The sequence below is a fragment of the Danaus plexippus genome, chromosome 4, assembly GCF_018135715.1.
Source record: "Danaus plexippus chromosome 4, MEX_DaPlex, whole genome shotgun sequence".
NCBI classification, from domain to species: domain Eukaryota; kingdom Metazoa; phylum Arthropoda; class Insecta; order Lepidoptera; family Nymphalidae; genus Danaus; species Danaus plexippus.
The window spans coordinates 8,226,804-8,250,515 of NC_083538.1; the positions used below are offsets into that span (position 1 = coordinate 8,226,804).

General features: G+C 31.3%; 2 protein-coding genes across 2 annotated transcripts; both read left to right on the forward strand.

The window, feature by feature from the left end:
- The first annotated feature begins 2,049 nt into the window (after positions 1 to 2,049).
- Positions 2,050 to 3,482, forward strand: LOC116768721 (lysozyme-like). The gene is made up of 3 exons (XM_032659518.2): positions 2,050 to 2,250; positions 2,558 to 2,716; positions 3,204 to 3,482. Exons 1-3 carry the CDS (start codon positions 2,121 to 2,123, stop codon positions 3,332 to 3,334), a joined length of 420 nt encoding a protein of 139 aa, XP_032515409.2. The 5' UTR covers positions 2,050 to 2,120; the 3' UTR covers positions 3,335 to 3,482.
- A 1,439-nt stretch (positions 3,483 to 4,921) lies between these two features.
- On the forward strand, positions 4,922 to 22,909 carry LOC116768454 (START domain-containing protein 10-like). The gene is made up of 6 exons (XM_061526929.1): positions 4,922 to 5,378; positions 10,214 to 10,361; positions 15,073 to 15,205; positions 17,674 to 17,790; positions 17,956 to 18,106; positions 20,452 to 22,909. Exons 1-6 carry the CDS (start codon positions 5,166 to 5,168, stop codon positions 20,815 to 20,817), a joined length of 1,128 nt encoding a protein of 375 aa, XP_061382913.1. The 5' UTR covers positions 4,922 to 5,165; the 3' UTR covers positions 20,818 to 22,909.
- Positions 22,910 to 23,712: the final 803 nt, after the last annotated feature.

Sequence of the window (23,712 nt, forward strand, 5' to 3'; positions counted from 1 at the left end):
CAAATATGTTGAGTTTTGTCCGTTATCAATACACCTAAAATAAGCTAAACAGAATCATGAGGTCAGTTTAATGTAGGTAGTTAAAATTTTAATATGTTATCTTTTAAACTATAGACCCGTAGAACAATATGCAGTTGAAAAAAATATCCAAATTAATTTCGACAAAATTATGTACATGCATTACAATACATTGTTGGTTACATGAAAATGTTTTAAAGTTACTGATACTATCAACTATGAAGGAGGGGAATAAGTCATCGAATTAGGTATATAGGGTAGCAACCAAAGGTTCCAGGAAAACAACGAACTTACTTATATGTACATTATAATAAGAATTACATATTAAAACTTATAACCTATACCTAAGACTACATGATTGCCCCGATGTTAGGATAGCATTCTCATTCCATTGCTTGTGTGGTGTCAGGAATCTGCTGGTTCTCATAGTTTGGTGTTCGTTCCGCGGAGTCGGCAACGCCACTCGTTATATGATATTTTATCCATACAACATATTATATCCATACAACGATGTTGATGTTCATTTATTTTTTAATATGTTACGCGTACGTAAGAATCGATTAATTTTTATAATTTATGTTTCTTCTTTATCTTTCTTAATGTCATGTCTTTCCCATAAAATATTTCTATCTGTTTTTGATAAATTTTAATTATATTCGTGAAATTAGACAATTAATTACGGTGTTAAATGAAAACAAAAAAAATATCCTTTGATCTTTCGATCGATGATAATTTGTATGTAAAAATAACGTTCCTTACACGGAGTTCCGATAATGTGTTTGATTTTATAAAATGTCAAATTCATTACAATGTATTTCGTTGTTATTGGTATTTGAAGACATACATTGAAATGCCTTCACATACTCTTTAAAATATATTTAAAACGCACGATTTATATAAATTCTCTATACCAATACAAAGATTCTTTTAAAGAAATGATAAAGTGTATTATATTTTAATGACTTATAAAAGTTTATTGTTTATTTCATTATGTGTACATTAAATATATATTTTACAAAAAAATAGGAGGTTAACTTAACGGAAAATGTTACTTTATTGACCGGAGCTGGGTTAGTCATAGGTCAATATAAAAATACTTGTCCGTTACGTTTGGGGACCGGGAATTTACCAGTTAGCGCCACATATGAGCGTTACACATTGACATTCAACAAGCGATAGCGGGGTTAAATGTTACATGTACAGATATAGACAGTTTATATCATATAATAAAAAATGTTAATAATAATAATAACAATAATAAATAAAGGTTACCGCCTAGGTAACAGGAATCATGAGATATGTTAATTTAGTCATGTGATAAGTATTTGAAACTTCGAGTTTGCAAGTTGCAAAATGTCATTGTTTGAAATTCATGTCATTATTTATCGTTTGCTTTATATAAAATCAAAATTGCAGCGTTTTATCAATAAAAATTACAAGAACTGTGTACCTACTGTCAGCGATAGCGTTGTCTCTTGTTAGTTAACATTATTTTTTTTCGTATTTCAATATTGCCATTGCGAAATTTATTTAAATGTATGGTTAAAATAATAGTAATGAGTAAAATCTCATACTTTCTGTTAAATATTTTAAATTACTTTTTCTTGAAGTAAAAAAGTAAAGAAAAAATCGCACCTAATAAACATTTTTAGAGTAACGAAGATTAGAATATTTTCTCAGTTTTCTTAGGATAAAGTATTTTTGATTTAATTAATACGTAATATATTTTATTTCTAAAAACAAATATTATATACGGAGTTTTATTTTTATTTTACGTCTCCTTAAATATATAGTTTATTGCAATAATTCTTTTAAAAACTACGCACTAAATACTATTTTATGTTAGTCATTATCTTTATTACAATTTCTATTATGTCGGTAGAGGTTTTCACCGTTATGTTGTTCACAAATAAACATATCACCACGACCAATACACAATATTTCGCATACAGTGTGTGCATTAATTAGATAAGTAGGAATCCCCTACGAATGTTCCTACCTACCGCGTTCATATAAAACATGACTTACTGCTCACATCTTCAGATCGTTTCCAACACTCGGAATAGTAGTACACCTAAAGATAAAAATATATATTTGTTATAATGAAATTCGTAGCAATTTTTCTGTTTTTTGCCTTAACGGCACTGCAATGTGAAGGAAAAACGTTTACGAGATGCGAGCTTGTGGCACAGCTCAGAAGCCATGGATTCCCTGAGAACAAGATGAGAGATTGTAAGACACATTACATTTGTTAACTTGATGCTTCAAAGAAAGTTTTAGTAGACTTTCATATGATACTCCACTTATTTATTTGTCCGTTGTTCGATGTTGTCACAGATAACATTTTTTAAATATATTTTAAATCAAGTAAATATCCATATGTGATATTATTACGACCTTCCGTTTGAAATATTCGCACGGAAAAAGTTATTAAATAATCGAGTGATATAATTTTTTGATTGATTGAATTCAAAGTTCATGAAAAATATAATGGAAAAAGCAATTTATGCGAATAGTCTATATTTTTGACGTTAACCAGGGGTTTGTCTCGTGGAGAACGAGAGTGGGCGGAACACGAGCAAGATAGGAAAGGTCAATAAGAACGGCTCCAGGGACTACGGCCTGTTCCAGATCAACGACAAGTACTGGTGCAGCAACACCAGTAGTAAGGGGAAGGACTGCAACGTCACTTGTGCTGGTAAGACAACTTTGATACGTCCACTTAGTATGGACAATGAGAGCGAAGATTTTCGCGAGCATTCATTGGGATAAAACAAATATTTCTCGGATTTACTACTCGTTTATCATTATTATTAACTACATGCTCCAGATGTTTTGCTTGCTTTGCAGCAACCATCTCGTCTCGCCGAGATCACGGGAGCATGTATTTAAAAATAATTATCGCGTAGTAAATGCGAAAAATATTAGTTTTATTTCAGTATAGACAAACTCTTCCTTTGAAAGCTATCTAACTCATTTAAAAACACCATTAATTTTAATGTTAGCATACCATTTTTATCACTTTACTTAATGAAAGCTGAATAACTTACATTTGACTGAATAAAACCAAAACTGTTCTGTGACAATTATTCTTTCATCTGTAATAAAAAATCTGGAGTTTGCATATGCTACCTAAACACTACTATTTCTTTAATCACACCTATTAAAGATTTATTTACAATCAGAGGTGAGCCAAGACGATATAACTAAAGCCGCGACGTGCGCTAAAAAGATCTTCAAGAGACACGGCTTCAACGCCTGGTACGGATGGAAGAACCACTGCCAGGGAGCTCTCCCAGACATCAGTTCCTGTTAGATGCTATAATATTACTCAATATCTGTACTATCCTCAGTCTAAACACTTGCATGTTTATAAGAATCATGTACACTGTACACAAATGTATAAGAAATTTAAAAATATCTTAATAAACTATTATTTACGTATAAATAAATGATTGTAAAGATATATATTTTTTATTATTCTTCACAATATAAATATTTGATTGTTCATCGTTGCCTTAGATTGAATAAGACGTGAATATGATGAAAAAAAATATGTCCAAAATTTATTCCATGTTAAATGAAGTTAGGCTGAATATAAGCTAAACTTAATTATTTTAAACTAAGCGAGAATACTTCGCCGTTATCTCTGCTTGGTCTGGATTATTGTGGCTTAACGCCTACTGAAGACAATGAAGGTAAGGCGGCTTGCACACCTGCGGAATTCTCGTATGAAAGCATGTTTTGACAAGAATGTTATGCAAACTATATGAAAAGCGTATTATAGTACGTTGCATTTACAAAAGAATGTTTTGGAGTTTCTAAAGCTTTAAGTTATTGCTAAGAATTAAATATCAAATAAATAATTTGCCTAAAAGCTTATTCTTAGGTTCTTTAATAAATATATATATATATATATATATATTTATATATTTTTTAAGTAATAATAACATATATTTGTTAAGGAGACGTTATTGTAACAACTGCAAATCTAACATTTGACATTGACATATGTATTGGAAAAATAATAAGTTGGCATATTCTGTCACTCTATTTATTATCTGTGTTATATACAAAATAAAAAGCTTAATATATATTTATTGTTGTTTTATAACATCATAAAAGTATGTCTACATTTATCGTTATGCTGTAACTGTAAGTCCAAACCTTACAAACTGTCCACAACTTTGTTAGTGTTCACACATACTATTAAGGAAGCTTTCAAACATTAAAGCTAAAGAAACTATGCATATTACAGGGTCATGAAAGTTGTTATCACCGGAATTATATATTCTTCTCAGATATTTTAAATTAATAAAATTATAATTAAAGCCATATTTCATTGAATTTTATAAAGAGCTCTCTAAAATATTGTAATAAATACAGATAACAATAAAAAAAACATAGTGTCATTATAAAAATAATTAACAGATGAAAATTTCGGGAAAGTTATAGGGTTCTTGATTAATATAATATAGAAACTAATATTTTTTTTATGTCATCATAATTAAAAATCCTCATATAACCTATAAACTACGATCCCAAGGGTAAAAATGAAATTAAAGCTACAGGTTTCATTGTTAGCCATTTAATTACGTCGGTTCGTTAATTTGTAGCACGAACAGATAAAAAACACTAACATAAGCTGTTCAGATAAAGGTGACTGTCACTAGAAGGTTACAAATAACTAAATTAATTTTAATAATCAAACTTTATGTACCCATATATTTAAAATTTGTCAACAAAGTATATGTATTCTGTGACATTTTTTATATTTACTATTTCTTTATTCATTAATTATAATTCTGAATTTTCTATTGTAGTAAAAAGTTTACAGTATTAAATTAAATAGCATAATAAGAATTTTTTTTTCGTTTTAGTCCTATAAAACTGATTGTAATTTGTCATTAGAAAGCCCTTTAATAAAAGGACAAATTTTCACCAAACAGGCTGGTTGTGACTCAACGCCACTTTACGCTAAACGCTCCAACGACTATTCACATTTAACTAACAATCGGAGGTCGAAAAAACCTGGTCCACGCATGCGCTATACATATACAATACATACAAACGAATAACGCCTCTATTTGTTTATAAATAGAGGTCATTGTATCGGATACGAGTTGAAGTACCACCATCGATGTTTCATGGTTGTCAGTTTCACGGTGCAGTTTGGAAGGGATGTCGCGCGGATGGGCGGCGCGGGTTGGACGCGTGAGGCGCGAGTGGCTGAGGACTCCGACTTCCAGACCCTGAAGAACCTGCTGTCCTCCGAGGACGGATGGACCCTGGAGTACGAGAAGGATGGAGTCAAGGTCTGGGCGGAGGACGCCGCTCACGGCGCGCTGCGAACCGTCAAGGTTTGTTTTTGATTAGCCGATAATTAAAGTTATCTATGTTAAAATGTTTACAATTTTATCTATTCAACCGTCGTTTGACCTATTTAATATTTATCGTCGGCTTATAAAACAGATTTCATTTCTGCGGAAGTGCAAAAGCGTGTCCTACAACATTTACCACAAACTTGCAAGACTTTACTATTGTCCGCGTAAATTTTATTTATTTCGACAGAAATTTATTCTTTGATTAATTTTAGAGAGCACAGACACAGAATATTTATATTTTCACACCAAAATTTTTAACTGAGCCAGTAAATGTAACACTTAGTTTACCTTCAACATACTACACAGTCAGGTTGTGGTTGTAATATTATAATATTGAGTATTACACAGATAAAACACAAAGTCTAATTTCAACAGTAAATTATTCCTAATAAACTTATAACAAAAAAGTTGTATTGATTCCGAATACAATCTGATAATGTAAGGGAGACGCAATTTAACGTTTTGGAGCGTATTAAATTTATTAATTTCATCACGTCATGTTTATTAAAACAATAGCGACCCCGGAGGTTTTGGACCCTTGTCAAAGCTTGTTTGCGTGGGATAAAATCATGGCTTCCATAGACACCGTAAGTGGAAAACAAACAAAGAGGTCACACACATTAACTGCCATGGCAATTTACATTTACAACATCTGCTTTTTTTTAAATCCCTTTATACATATATATTGTATTTTTAATTTAAATATAATTATCGTGCTACATTAATCAGTACTGCTGGGTAGTTAATTAGTTACGTTCATGAACTCTGTGATGTCTTTTGCAGTAACTTTTTTCTATACATACTGTTTAATTGTCTCTTTGAATTCATTGTTTTATATTAAATACAAACTTTTTAAAGATTTTTTAAGCCTTTGAAATGTAAGTACAAGTCACAAAAGGATTTTTTTCTTTTATATAATATGAAGGTTTTGTTCCTTAAGAACATGACACTTATTTTTCGTTAATTATTAACGCTTCAATTATTTTCTATTTCGAACCAGAACAAATATTTCAAAGAATTATATCTTTTTAAAAATATTTTTTGCCTTCTTTTTAATATGTAATTAACAATATTTTATAAAAATTAACGTAAGGTAACTCACAGTTTTTGAACGAAAATTGCGTTAAGTATGCGATTCCCACTATATTATAATTTAACATAAAAAAAAAAGTTTGCGTGTGAACTCATCATAACAATTTGTTACCTTTTGACGTTTAAAACAAAATGAAATTAATACTTATAATTAATAAATGTAATAAAAATTTATGTTTAGATATCTTTGTTTCGAAATAACTTTTTTTTTATAAAAAATATCATTAAAGATTTTACAGAAAATTTCAGCATATTATAATTAAATGATGATTCACAGTAGACACTTCTTTTGAGACTTAAATGTGAACAAAATAGTTAGAAGTTCTTAAAATAATAGACAACATAACCATAAACAAAAATCAACTATAAATCTTTATCCTTTTACAGCGATCTAATGGATGCAGAAGTTTATTCCGGTTTACGCTACAATTCCGCTTTCTGAGCGATTACAGTATTTTAACCGAAATTTTTTTTTTTATTATTTACTATATACAAATTGAACGATAAAACCGTAATGGACAGTCACGAGGTTTTTGAATTAATTAATATATATCAGATATAAATTTTGTAATCATTCTCACGTTACTTATTATTCAATATACCATTGTTTCTGATGAAAAATATGTCACGATTTTGTATCGTTTACGAAAAATTCAATCTTCAAAAATGACAAAAAAATTACTGAAATTTCTTTTTTTTTTCATTGAACTAAAATTTTAAAGCCACTCTTTTTTAACAAATCCATAATAGAATTAATTAAACCGATTACTCGTGGATTATAACGCCTCTAGTTCCTGTCACGTAAATTTTTTATATTTTTTCACAAAAATTTTGGCGGCTAACATTTTTTATAGCATGGCGGAACTCGTCGGCGTTCAGTCACGTAAGATATAAAATCATGAACGCAAACGAAATCCCTGATGAATTGTGTTTACCAGACTCGTGCCTTGTCTTTTCATTGACCCAATTAAAAATATGAAACATGTTTCATGACGAAAATATGTTGTAATTATTATAATACAATAAATAAATAATTATATATTAACTCCTTTGATGGCAACACTCGCGTCTCGTTTGACGTTAAATTGATTTGAAATTTACATTTAGATTTTAAGGTACTCGTATGTGTAAATACATGCGTAATTGGAATTAAGAGCGTGGAATATCGTATATCTTTTTCATGTAAATAACAACAAAGTGGTATATAATTTGCTACCATTTATAACATAACAATATATAAAAGAGATAAGGGAACAATTATATTACATGTTTGTACAAAGTTTCACTAATAACCGCCTTAAAATTGGATGTTAAATATTTCTTTGTATCATCTGATAAATCACAATCAATTTAATTTAAAAAGTCTCTGTTTGCTATCCAATTATTTTAATTAAAGAGAGAAATAAAAAAAAACAAACATATTGGTATAATCGTATCAATCACAAGGTTGAAAACAGACAGCACAAGACACGTAGTGGTTGTATCAATGAGTATCTCTTAAGTATTTCCTATTTTAATTATCTTTACAACCCTTTGTTGGATACAAACAATAAAAATCCTATCCAAAGTTTATTCTGAACCAGTGGAGCGAGTTTATTGCGTGCTTAAAACGATCTAAATAAAATAACATTAATGAATATAAAGGAAATATACATACTCGTTCATACATGCGACTTCACACAGGATTTCGACTATTTTGCTGTATTAATTAAAATTATATATTACATACTTTCTTCGCCATTTGGATAAAGGGCACTTCAGCTTAGTAGAAAAACGATTGACAAGCTATCCCAAAAGTCCCATGTACGAATATTGTTCCCATAATTAAATTTTTCTTCTATATCCCAATAAATAATGTGCGTTTAAAGTAAACTCATAATTAAAATAGTCAAAAGTTTTTTCATACAAGTTGTATTAACAAAAATATTGCTACCATTTTTTTCTCGTTATTCAAGCGTGTGTAGAGTCGTGTCAAATCGAATTATAAACAAAGTATTAGACATCAATCGGAGCCATCCAGCTGTAGAGGTCGGATCCTAATGGTGTGTATTGGACGCAGAACTCCAGGGACCTGGAAATTGCCTTTTATAAGAGGGTAAATCAATTACAAAACCCCAACGTAGTGAACAGTTTAACAAGCCAGCTTGATTGCCAATATGGACCATTTCTGGCCTATTGAAGATGTCAAGGGTTAAATTTTGTTGTGCTGTTTTATTTAGTCTGGCAATGTTTGTGTGAAACCTAAGTATAAAATCATTGTTAAAAAAACATTTGTCATTTAGAACCTCTTTCGTTTTGTGTACAAATAATATTCGTCTTAAAAACCTGTGGCATACCTGTTTGTAATTTTACTCAAGTACCATTGTAAAACATGTGCTTTCATGGTGTAGTGTATGTGTGGTTGTGGTTGTGGGAACCCTCATACAAAACTAAAGCTGAAACTTGGAACCCTTCCAGGGTTTCCTTCCGAGAGGTTATTGAACCCCATTCTTTGTTGAGCCGCACTCGACTGCATTGTAAATATGGGTCTTTGTTTAAAATTTAAATGGTACCACATATGATACAAACGTTGAAAGAAAAAAATAAATCTAATACATGTAGCTCTAGAAATGGTTTATTCATTATCCGAATAATTTCCGTTTTTTAATGTCTTAGTCTTAATCATCATTGATAATATTTTCATGATGAAAATATCATGCCACTCTTAACATAGCAACTTCACGATAAAAGACTGAATCATGAGTGATAATACATCACTATTAGTTGAATAATGGTTTGTCATTCGCTTATCAAGTTGTTTACATTCTCAATTACACAAACCGCAGACAAAAGAATGTTACAGAAGAATGAAGAAGATTTTCCTTCGTATGAAATATAATAATAATATATATATAATTTGGAGATGACTTTAGCTTCAATTTTATCCGACGATATAAATTTATTCTTTATTTAACATTAAAACATGTCTCTCATGTCTTATGATTTTTAATAATAAATAAATTAGGTAAGTCATTTAATCGCTGCATTAATTTAGAAGTTTCGTACTTTTTGCAACACCTTGCGATCGTAAACCATAGTACTGAAACGCTTTTGAAAGTTTTAATTATAATTTGCAGTATAAAGTTGTGATGCAAGTTAAATGTTTTATTCTAAAATAGGGATTATATTGAACGTAATTTATATAGTAATTGTTAAGGAGATTGGCTGAGTAACGTAATATATCACGTATTCAATAGATTTTACGAGGTAATGAGTTTGGTCTCCCTCTTAGAAATGCTGATATAAAGGTGTAGCACTACTTTAACGGGTAGTAATGGCTTCGAGCAGCTACAGCATTTTGCTGAGTAATCATAAACTGTAACCCACCTTCTGGCTCCTTTTCTTATTACCTTGCGATTTGTCTTTACCCGCGTTAATCTCGACTTTCTTTATCTATTCTTTCTTATATGATAGGAGTCATATTTTAAAGAGTCATACTAATGAACACATGTCATAAATTTTATAGTATTATTTATAATTTAAATGAAACTAATATTTTCGGATTACTACGAGATAGAATCTTTGTTTGTTCGTGATCACTGTTGCTGAAAAGTAACGGAAACGTCGGGAGTATGTAGTTAAAATAATAAAAATACGCGCGGTAATCCGAAAATATTAGTTTCATTTAAATGAATACTCGTTAAAGTCTTAGATCTTATTATTTATGAATTTCATGGTAGGTGGTCGCTGAATTCGAAGATGTGGATCCTGAAGCGTTGTACGACGTGCTTCACGACCCGGAGTACCGATCAGTCTGGGATACACACATGCTGGCGGCCGAAGACGCAGGTCACATCAATGTCAACAACGATGTCGGATACTATGCCAGTGAGTTCTATTTATCATTGTGGCTAGATTCGTTTGCAGGAATTAACTGAATCACGTGTCGACGTGAGATAGGAATATGCTCTAGTGGGCAGCTATGTATTTAAGCTTGTATTAAAACCGATTATTCACACGGATAACCTTCGTTACAACAAAAAAATAATGCGTGGAGTCCCTCCGCAGGGAGGAAGTGAAACTTCGTAATGTGGAAATGAAAATAGGAAGGGGTAGTAATAATTTTTAATGAACTCATATTGTTTGTTTAGGACGAGCTTTATAAATATTCCTTACAATTCACAATGGACCCACCCATTCACTCTCGCTCCGTCTCTTTCTATTCCCCCACGAGCGTTGAACATTTAACGCAACCTTGTTGGAAGTCGCGTTACAAGTGTCACTTCAAAAATATTAAAATTATGGTAATTAAAGAGTATTTTTTTGGTTGTTCTTTACCCGAGAAGCTGTTTTCATTATCTACGAGAATATCAGTATCGAGTCTGTTGGATGCACCACATAAAGCACGAGTGTAGTATTAGTTGGTAGCTATTTTACATACATTAAGAATTTCGGTCCTACCTGTACTTGATGTTGTTTGGATATCGCTGTACCTAATTCACTGAGCATCGAGTACCGCGTACAAAGTATCGGGGAGATTACACAATTACTACTACGTCTGGTAGATAGGTATACATAACATATTTATAAATATTTATGTATAAAACAGGTATGGTTATAACTTATAGCCATTTCACTCAATCTTTATTGACGTTCATAAAATCTTGATGTGGCCATTGTGGCTGTTATATTTTAGCTTGTAAAAGGATTTTTATAACCAAATCGATTGGGTTCTCAGTAAAGGCGTCTTGTATACCCGTTATGTCTCTGGGTCTGAAAGAGATATTGTTCGTAGTGGCATAGTTAAGGTGATTTCTGGTGTGTGTATCTAAATATATCAATACAAAACAATTTTTATTCGTATTTATAATTTTTTTAAACCTTAATACACATGATAACATATCAACCCGAATAAAAATTTATTCTCTATGTATTTTCTACGTGAAGTAGGATACATTTATTTTAAATTAAAAATTTGACAACTTTAATTAAATTAAAGCCTTTTTTATTTTAATATTAGTCAATAATATATATGGTAATAGAAAAAACATATAGCAGAATATTTCATACTACTAAAATTACGCTATGAAGTCGGAATGTCATTTGCGATATGTTGATATAACAATTATCTCTAACAAATTATTATAAAGTATAAAAAATCTCCACTGAATTATTAATGTTTATAATTTTTATTAGCTAAATAAACAAATCCTTAACATGTTACTAATAAAGGTCTACCGTACGTAAAAATAACAAGTGGAGTATATAATGTATGTAAAGTTCTTTGAGATTATAAATTATGGCTGATAAGACAAGGTGGCGCCCATCCTTCAATGATCCAAGTGATCATTATGGTGAGGCCATGACTTTATGGCTTGAGGAGATTAGCTTATCATCCATCGAATCCATCCATTATCCAGGCAGGAGGAAACTTACTAAACGTTAAAGGAATAGCGTTACGTAATTTTACGTTATTCCTTTTTTATGCTCAAATTTATACACGTCACCTAAATAAGTCGATTCTTTTGGCTTATATAAATAGCTCAGACACCGCAAATGTTCGATCAAATCTTTGTTGTCGGTACGGTACAGGGTTGTATCTGTATAAAAACTTTTCCTGTTTTCTTTTTTCTGATCACAGTCATATATTTATAGGGATTCATTTTTATCTTCCATTTACTTACCATTATTATAAAAGATATTTTAATTTTCATTGTAATTAGTGTTATCATTATGTATATGTAATAAAATGCGATAAATATAAAAATGTTTAAGGTTACGTCGTCTTTTTATCATTCATATATACGTGCTCGGATGTTTTTTTTCAGACGTAGGTACACGCTTGTATGAACACTTGCGTGAGTATTTTTTTTTAAACAAACTGCTCAGTCGATTTTGATGAAAATTTACATAAAAATAGACGGTTGAAGAGCTCAGATATATTTATATCAGATATTTAATATGTTGATGTTGGCGCCGCCAACACTAGTGAGTCATCACAGATTTGCAATCTCCCTTTGTTCCTTATGCTTTTCACGCCCGCCGCCTCTCATAATTGACAAACGCGCTCATGACTGCACGTTTCTTATTCATTGTCATTTGTTTGAATAACTCGATCACGTCATATCACAATATATATTGAAGCTGTGTAGCTCCCTCCGACATCTTATTACAGAATGGCATCCTCAATACGTTTGTATTACTTTATATAAAGGAAATTCTGTGTCCAGAGGAAATGTCAGTGTTAAGTAAGTGTGAAATACATTTGTATAATTGTGAAATTATTCGCGAGGCATGAACGTTTGATGTAACGGCATACAAGTTGTATTTTGTGTGACGTCACGTGTCAGACTACAGATGGCGCTGCGGGCAGCCAATTGGTTTAATTATGACATTTGTTTTGATGAAATAAACAATATTTATGCCTCATTGAACCTTGCTTCGAAGTCCACAAGGATGAAGTCGTAGTCGTAAACAAGTTTATTGTATTTCTTAAAATATACCTACAAGTATATTTTTTCTCTATCCAGTTTTATTATATATAATCTTTGGTACTCGAAAATCGGATCTTCGAGTTGAATGAAATACAAACGCTAGGATTAATAGTGACCACCTTGACGAGAAAAATTGTTCCATCTTAAAATTCCTTTAATTATAATAACATATATTTATTTGTCGCGATCTCGAGTTGACCGTATGAACAAGGATCTTATGTAAAAACAAAAATACAGGTTTATTTTTGACGAGTATACCAGAGACGAAACTTCTCAACATTCCATGGATTCACCATGCGGGTGCCGGGTCCATCGCGTTACAGGGAGAGGAGCTTCAACAGTGCCTGGGACTTGCGACCCAGGTGTATGTTTAAGGGGCCCCTATCTAACGCGCGTTAAAAGCTTACCTCCACCGTCCAAGCTCCTCTCTCTACCTTACCAAATTTAAAACAAACCTACTAGGGATGCCTTACCCTTAATAAAATATGACGTATTATAAAATAATTCAAGAAGTCAGTGACATTGCAAGGATTTAATGACGTATTTTATCATAATTCTGAATTAAAGTCCAAGTTTTCAGTAATTAATTGAAAAATAATGTTCAAAAAACGAAAGAAAGAAGTGAGTTATTGAAGTGAAATATGATTATATTAATCAGATTTTGTGTTATAAACTTAACAATTTGTGGTAAATGTAGAGAAAATAATTTTTAATTTGTTCTGAATATCTTAATTTATCAATGCTTACGTTTCTAATCAGGGAACGGAAACTGAATAAATCGGCTCTTCATTCATCTGGCTCTTGATTAATAGCAGATTACGACATTAAAGTACTTCAGGAGATTTGAAAAATTATTGCACTAACTCTCTTTCGTATTTATTTATTCCATTGAAAACGAATTGAAAAATGAAAAAAAAATTATTTCCCACTTTATTACGGTGAAATTTATAATCCGACAACAAAATTTATCTGAATTAAAATGTCTTTTCTATATTTTCGCACGAAAATTTCTTAGTAAATTTCTAAAATACACCTGTGTATGAAATGAAAGTATAAAAATATATATGTACAACTCTGAATGTATTATAAAATAAGGCATAGTTTTGTAATCGGGTCAAAAAGACCGCAGCCTGCAACGCTATCCGTCGAGGGTAGCCTGTTACGGATTGGGACTAGCGAGGATCATTTTTTGCGATATAAAATAGTAAAGGAGAGTTGCATGAGTACCGAGTTATAATATAACAATCGTGTAGTAGAGATGTTAGAATATATCAAAAGTGCTCAATAAGGTTCACAGAAAAGGTTTCGCGATAAATAATAACACCCAATAATTCCTAGCATATTTACTGAACTCAAATGTCTTATACCGATTAAGATCTTTGATGTTTTCAGCCGTTTGGTATTTTAATATCATTTAATAATTTCCAATAACATTCCAATCAGAGCCAGACATCGTTTCAATGCTGTAATTTTATATTTCAAGAAATTAAAATTTTCTCTTTCAGATGAAAATTTTTCATCGTATTAGTTTTGTTTTCTAAGGCAGGTTATTTCATTATTTTAAATGAATATTCTTTTTGAATTTTTTTAATGATTTGCTTAAATATTTTTTTCTTATTTTGATATACAAGATCCAACAGGCTCCTGAATTTAACAGGGTCGACTTAAAACCCAAAGTAAGTTAGATTGTATTAACGCTCCATAAATACTATGATAAATATAATCACACCTCACATTCAAGTTTTCGATACCTCCAAATATTCGGCTCTAATTAGGGGCTTGTTTTAATATATACTCATTACATTTCTGGCATTGGTATAAAATTTAAATTGTCCGATATTAAAATATTGTGTCGTACGCATGAGCATTTATAATTAAAATGGCGTCCATAAATTAATACAATACTTTTCTTTTTGTTATTTACGTTGCTTCTATTTATTTTACGTTATGTTAAGTACTTGTTTCTTTAATTTATGTGACTTACATAAAAACGTAATTACAAAATTCAAATCGTCTCATATCTAAACGTCCTACTCGCCATCATTTACCTAACTGTTGTGTACCTTATTTATTACGTCATTTGTATGAATTGATATCCTTGTCAGTGTCGTGTCCCGCACCGCTCAAGAACCGGGACTTCGTCCTGCAGAGGTCCTGGCTGGACACGGGAGATGAGAAGATGATCCTAAACCACTCCGTCTATCACAAGGATTACCCGCCAAGGAAAGGTTTCGTCAGGTATGTAAAGGTTGCCGATTAAAACTATCATACAATATCAACACCTATACCGCTAGGATACTACGTCCATTAATTTCTTCACCTAATTTCTTTATTAACGCAAAATGACTTAAAGAACGTGAGGTAGGTATATTTAAAAATATTCCAAATAACTTTTGGTAAATTCGCTGTAATTTACCAAAAGTTATTTGGAATCGGAACGATCGACGGCATTCGACAGTTATTACTATTGTCAAAGCGGAATGTTGGGTAGGAATCCCATGAGCGCTGATACGAAATTCATAGCGTCCTATATTCTGATACAACAAAAATAACAATACTATTATTAAGGTAAACATCAGCTATGATTATACAAGTGAATTCTACATTAATGTATAACTTATAATGTAAAACTAGTATCATTAAATAAACCTACATTAGTATAATTTATATTCTTTTGTCTTTAAGTCGGTTGTTTATTTATCTGTACTAATTAATGGATCGGTGTTGCCAATGTATTAAACATTTAAAGGAAACAGCTCTTACTATCAAAGCCGAATGACGTGATCTTTTGGAAAATTCTTTTTTAATCTGTTCGTATAACAAAACATCTTACGAAAAAAATGTTTGTAAACATTTTATATTATTAAAAGTTTTATTGAATTAAATATTCCAATAACCATTTGTTTATTATTATAATGAGAAATTTTTATTTCGTGTTCTATTTTCCATGACTCTTTCTAATGCGACGGAATAAATCCTTTAATTGATACCTCTGAACTCTTTTTTATTTCTTATTTCATATGTGTATTAATTTAATTTAAAACTTTTGTATGACGTCATCAAGTTTATCCTGTAGGTGGTTTGTCATTATCCGGACTCGGTACTCCAGATAAGATAACTTTACATGCGTCAGTGCCGCCGCTGTACACTATTTGCTATTAAATACATAGCATCGGAATTAAATATCGGTTTAATTAGGATTGTACAAATATAATATTTTAGCAAAACAAGCGAGTAGATTGAATGTGACCAAAGCCAATAATCGAATAACCGAAAATTCAGACATATTTGTGTACATAGCTTTATCTCCGTATTTATCAATATACATATGTAAAGTTTGTGTCAAATTACTTACGAAATATTGGCAGTTCTCATTTCTTAACGTTAATACTATAATGTGGCAAGATTTTAGGACGCAAAAGAGTATTATACTTAGTCCGAGATTGCATAATTACATTACATACGAAGCGTTTTTCGTTTCCTATTGTATAACCTACGTTCATAGTATTGTGGTCAAAGATATATGAGTGAAAAACTGGTAACGTTCTGTCCGTAGTACGGCGATGCAAAATTAGACTAAGCATACTGTTCTCTATAACTTAATGTAAAGTATATTTTTCTTATTCAGTTTGTTATATTAATGTTTTTAATTGTTTTTAGTAATTAAGTTGAAAAATAATAATACCTTATCTTAGTCGTCACATACATTTGGTAGACGGAAATCGATACGAAGCATTTATATTCGAGTAATTATTGTATTCCTGTTAAATATTTAAAGGTGAATTCCTTGCTTGATAATGATGGAGTAAAGAAATAAAAAAAAGCAACTAATAATATTATAAACAGAGGCTATGTAACATTTTCGTTATAATACTCATGAAAATAATAGTACTTTTGTCTGTTGACGGAACTTTTTTCGGAGAGAAATTCGTCAATAAACAATTTAACAGGACAATAGGCTTGGAAACAATAGCACAGAAATGTTTTGTTTCTGTTTTGATTGAAAATAGTCTTAATTTATTGCTACAAGCACTTAGTTTAAGATCCTCTCGATCCTATATTTGATTGAAATTCAATTTCATTTATAAAATAATATTATCTGTAATTTTTAATTTTATGTCAACTTAATTTCAACACTCCGCCATGAAAATGTATTTAAATGCATGTCCGTTTTATTTTTTATTATATGTAGTATTTGTTAATATTATTCTTCTTAACATTATTCATTTTCAAAGTTTTACGTACTAAAGGCGTTTAGAAAGATACCGAAAATTAATGAGTGAATGTGAGTCAGGTGTATTGAAATTTTAAATAATATTATTATTAGTTAATATAAATTATGTTACTCAGGATCTCAAAACAAAATAAAAAGTGATAAAAAAAATAAAAAATTTAATGTTTTATTTACAGAAACACTTTCAAAACATATCTCATAATAAATGAAACTAATATTTTCGAATTACTACGCGTTATTTTATTATTTTTAAAAACTACACACCCGACGTTTCGATTACTTTTGTTCATAACTTTTCAATCGGAAAATATTAGTTTCATTTAAATGAATACTCGCGAAAGTCTTTAATCATATTATATTTCATAATGTTTTATTTTAGTGACAAAGCTAGTATGTATTAAATGTTTATCTTTACCTTAAAAAATACCAATAGTTCCTAAGCATCAGTTCTTAATGGTACTTTATTGTACAGAGCCCTTTCGTTGTTGACGGGGTTCGTAGTGCGACGGCGGAATGGTCCTGGCAGCTGGCTGGGATACGTCTCTAGATCGGACCCACGAGGAGCCCTCCCTGCGTGGCTTGTTAACAGGTTATTCTACATAGCTTTAAAGTTTGAAGTAACCAATAAGATGCTGTATATTCATAATAATCATCAAGTTTTTTCTATGAAATATATACGAGTAATTTACAGTAAATTTATTACAAAGTTGCATTTATTTTGGTTCAAAACTGTTTCTTTTTATATATTCCACAGAGTAACGGCTCAGCTGGCACCTCGTCTCGTGCATCAGCTCCACGCAGCCTCCCGCCGGTACCCTGGGTGGAAGGCGCTGACCGACACCCCCTATTACCAACCCTGGAGGAATCCAGAACAAGTGCCACCTTACCGCATCAACTTAGAGGATGTAAGTGACAGTAATCATGATACCTACATAAAAATACCCTATCATGAACTAGTCTTTACATTTATTTCATTTGAAAATTTTTTAATTTCACTAAAACAAAGGAATAACAAAAGTTAATTGAAGAATTTGAAAAAAATGATTTATCCAAATTTGGCACAACACATTAAAATGTCATCTATTCAAATCTTGCCAAGAATACAATGTAATTAAGATATTGTTGGTATAACTCATAGAAGAATAAATAGAATATTTAATAAGACTTCAATTTTAGAATGAGACTGGTAAAATTTACAGCATATTGTATTAATGTAGCCTGTAGCTTTCAAAAGGCAATGTTGAAGATAGCAACAAAATGCTTAAATTCCCAATGATATCATTAAAATAACTTTCGAGCCGGAGGTTTAGTTAAGTAAGAATTCCAACAAAGAAATTATGAAATAAGATGTCTGGCGAATTGCCAAGAGGTAATTTAAGCGGGTCTCGAGAAATGCTATCAACAAAATATAAGAACAATATCAACAAGTTGTATAGTTAGTCTTTGAAAATGGCAACTAGTAATTTTAATACAAGCCAAACTTATTTATTATTATTATTTTATTACGAGAAACACTTGGTGCTATTTTAAAATATTCTTCAAAGGAAACCGCTTTCGTAACGTCAATATAACCTTTTACTCAATATTCAATCAATATATGTAATTGAATTTGGAGCAATCACCGAAATCGCTGAAAGGGGCACGAACCGTAATCCACAAAGTCGGATTCCCGCTTTGAAGTTATCTTATTACAGAAATATATTCAAGAAAACAGCGAAATTAATACAAAAACGACTTTGAAAGACACTATTAATGTCGGTGGGATTTAAATTTGAAGTTGGGTCGAGGATATTGTCTGCGGACCGCTTAATGACAAGATGTACCACGATTCATGTCAATCATTTCTTTGAAAACTTTTCTTCTTCTTAAAATTAAAATATACTTCATTTACATATTTCTTGCAATGTTACTTTCCTTGTCTTTTCTTTTCAAGTTTATTTTCATCATACTCAAAAATGAAAAACCAATTAAATTTTTTTTAAGGCGAATATTTTATATATAGAATATGCTGGCAGTCACCACAATATTGAATTAAAAAAAAATGCTATTAGACGATAAATAAATCTATAACTCAAGTATGCTGATCTCCCACACACATCTCAGGTCTTTTCGTAATCGCTCCCGCCTCGCAAATGACTCACACCGGATTTTTCACGTTATTCATGTCTCACGTAGTTTCCAGCTTGCGATTCGGTGCTGTAGGTTGAACTGAATACTTCTAAGTTAGAGATATCCCTAAATATATGTCGTTTAATCGACAGAATAAACTCGATTTCGTTTTAAGACAAATAATCGTGCTTTAACCAAATCCACTTTCGTTCAAGCTGCTACTTGAAGAGGGAATTCAACAGAATTAGTCCTGGAGACTCAAGGAAATTTACGTGGATTCACTCTCAGGGATTTCTGCCCTCAAAGCTGAATACTCGAGGGTGGCCTCGATTCGCTATCTTGAGCGTTTTCACTCTGTAACTTTAACTTCCCCATGACGTCTTCAACAGTCTGTGCATTTGAATATCCATAAAGCATATTTCTTGTATCTTGTATTACAAGATACAATATTCTAGCTTAATGGCTGCCAGTGTATCCACTGACAACTTCTTCGATACTATGTTTGAGCGAATTATTACTCAAATCCCACATTTGGATATTTGGTGTGCCACAGAGGAGTGAAGTAAGTTTCCAACACCTATTGGTGTCGTATCCTATGTCTATCTTTAGATTTTCGAGTAATCAACCAATTTGGCAATTATTTTGATTTAACTTCACTTTCAAAACGGCGGTGTTCTTGAGCTCTGAGAGAAAGAAAGAGAGCACTGATTTTAAGCCAAAAATAGTAAAGTATAATAATAGCCTTAGCCCAGTGGGTTCTAGCACCTTATCCTGAAGGAGACCGTGGCTAAGAAAATAGGAATTACTAGAAACTAAGTGATTGATTTTGAGTTGTCTATAATTGGAGGAATATTGCTTTAGCCACCAGGTTAAGCTGGTGGATTGGTGACTGCTTTTGGTTGGAAATTTTCTCTGACAGTGTCGCTGTCCGTAAGCGGTATTAGTATTTGTTGGTTCTAGCCTTTATGTGGATATACTCCTAATAGATGACATGAGTCGTATATGTCACATCTATATGCCATGCAACCCTACCAGGTAAGGTTAAAAATTTGGGACCGCAGGCACTAGTTCTCCCCTTTGCATCCCTAACTGGAAATAATAACTCAATATAGGGTTCAAAAAAAGTTTATTTAAATTTCAGTGCATTGACCCCGAAGCTCCCCCACCTCCGGTGGAACAAAAGCCCAATACTTCGAAAACAAAACTTGAAGTACCTCAAGTTAAAGAAGTAGAAAGTCATAGTATCGAAGATTTGGGAGACATATCATCAGAATTCAGCGTGGAAGTAGAAGAACTAGCAGATCTCACTCTCGATCCGACTAAGAAGAAAGGGAAGTTCTATAAATTGGTGAAATCCATGAAGAATAGAAGGAAGAGTGTTCAAGTTGCAAAGAGTGCGGACAATTTAGTAGATGCCAAACCTACTGAAGTCGAAAAAACAGAAAAGAGGAAGTCGTCTTTCAAATTTCACCGAAGGTTTAGTCTTAGTAGGGGACGGGAGGACTGAAGAATAATTCAGTTTAAACTATATCTTCTAAATCAATAACAATTGTTGTAGTGGAATGTTTCCATCGAATAATTTAGAAGCCTCGTTGTTACTTTGAAATTCTCTTGGATTTATAACGTATTCTCCTTAAATCTTCGTTGTTAACTCGCTAAATGTAGTCTGACTATGGCAATATCATGACGTCGGAAATTCAAAGTCTGCGTGAAGAAACGTTAAAACAAAAATCATTTACTAATTATATACAGACTCTTTAGATAAGTAAGAAAATGAGATATAATGAGATAAGTGAAATTGTTGGTTACGTAGGAATGATGTAGGTTAAGATGTTGAAGTAGAATGATTATTAAATATTATAAATGATCTTCTTCTGTCTGTCTGTTCGAAGGTTATTTCATATAAAGAGAGTGTGTGCTATAGTGCAATCAAAACAGTAACATTAATTGAAAAGAATGAATAATATATCGTTGCACAAATATCGATGTCGCATATCAGCTGTTCACCGACTGTAAATATCCTTAGTAAGTGAAGCACCCAGTAACTAAACTGAAGAACGTAATATGAAATACTTACAATACTTATGAGTGAGATTTTAAATAGTTCAGAATTAATGTAATTTAATAACTAGTCTTTGGCGATGTGTTATCTCGTATGTGCACGCGCATGCGTTTTATTCGAAAGTCAAAATGTTAATCTAAGCTACCGTACAGGTTAACCGTGTAGTCTTCTCAAAGAATTTTTTTCTAGTAAATAAATTTTGCTTTCCTCTCTGACACAGCAAGCAGTTTAATTACTTAAAACAAGCAAGAAAAGCAATACCAAAGAGGTTAGATATACTTGAAAGTTAGTTTTAGCGCATCATTGCATACCTTTTTTTTTAAGTACCTTCGAGATAGAACATCTTAAAAACAGTTATAAGAAAAAATAAAATAACTTTTCCTTCGTAATTAAAGATATAAAATTGTATTAAAGGTTTTGTTATACGATACTTAACCACAGATGAAAAAAAAAAAAAATTGTTATAAAAAAATATCCGAACAAGAAATATTTGAATTGTCGACAAGCCTGGCTGTCATATCATACTTTTTTCAATTTAAATGTAAGATAAAAATCGTTTCTCAATCTCATAAGCTATTAACATAAAAAAGTAAATCAATTAGAATGTTCGAAATTTCCAACAAATAGCTATAATAATGAGAATGGTTTTTTCTTCGTGAATGAAGGCACATGATACAATGAGACAATTTTTTGCCGATCAACTTCCGTGAATTTTCAAGGTAACTCGATAGCTATCAAACAAACAAGGATTTAGAATCACTCTTTATCGTCGATGGCTAAGGAAGACGCGCGTTTTCTTAATCATTAATGTCTAAATATTAAACATTTGTTTAAAATCATATAAATACTTATTGGACACTTTATGTATTTTGACTGTGCCTTTGCTATTCTATTCTATTCTATTCTATTTATGCTTAAACGTATACCTTATTTGAATTAAGTAATGTCTGTTAGAGTCTTTTGTAAGTTTATATGTGTAAGATCGGAATTGTTTAATGAATTTATATTTGAATGTTATAACATAAATTTTTACACGCTGTCACAGAATAAAAAAACAACATTGCTCTTATTCAAAAACCGCATCGTCTTTAAGCTTTTTGATGCCGGCGCCATTGGAATAATTAATAAAAGAAGGAATTGAAATTAATGCTTTTACGTATAAGACAAACGATCCAGAGTTTATTGCGCATTATACAAAGTAAATAAGCTTTGAAACACCGGCTTCGAAGACGTCAACTCTTATATATTTATGGAATAAATTATATCATGATAATTGAAATTTAATGAGTTCGTAACGTTAGTGTGCTCTACGTCGACAACACTGTCAGTTTGAAGGTTAATTAAAAATATTAACTGTTATTATTTACAGATTCTTCTTCAGTCTTCGTAGTTAACAAAAAACGCACAATTATGTTTTCTTTTGGTTTAAATAGTATAAATAAAATTGAAGCAAGCGTTGTGTATAAGGATGTTAACTGTCGTGTTACTATGCTCGATTTGTTGATAATATTAGCAGGTGATTATATTATTACAAGTACATTGGCTGTTTTATTAATTCTCATTCAAATATCCCCAAATTTAATGACATTGAAGTTTGTTCGATTCTTTTTCGTTTTGTAAAACTTTTATTTATATATAATTTTAATAAAATATTGTACTGTTGTAAAGTATACTCTGTTGTAAAATCGGAACAGCAATATTTAAAGGCTTTTTACAATTACATTTTTTACAATTCTTCAATTTGAATACTCTACTAGACTAGTAGAATCTAGCTGATATGTTCGATATGCTAATATGTATGACTCGGAATTCAATGTTAAATGTGATATAACGACATTTATCTTTAATGCTGCATTACAATGAGATGACGATAGTATGATTACTGGCATATTTTATTTACGTCTATGTTTTAGTTCGGTTCTCAGAGGCTTTGAGAATATCTTTACTATTTCTTTTATCGTATATTCCTCACAATTTACCAATAATCTATACGACGCAAAAAATACTATCAGGCACCCAAAAATTTCCTGTCATCACTTCTACACTTGCTATTCACCAAAAATATAAACACACTTAACCCTATTCGCAGACCATACCGTAATATATACTCAATGGTCCCTGGACTATATCATCCTGATACAAATAAAATCCCGAAAAGAGCACCACAGTTGTCTTTGCTAAAAATAGCTGTTTCGGATTTCATAAAATAGTATATTAAATTATACGAATGCCTCATCCCTTGTCAAACAAGGTTAAATAACTAGGCGTCAACCTGGATAATTGTCCAATTGCCACCCACATATCTAGATTGTAAGACACAGGGGACTTAGCTGCCCTGTT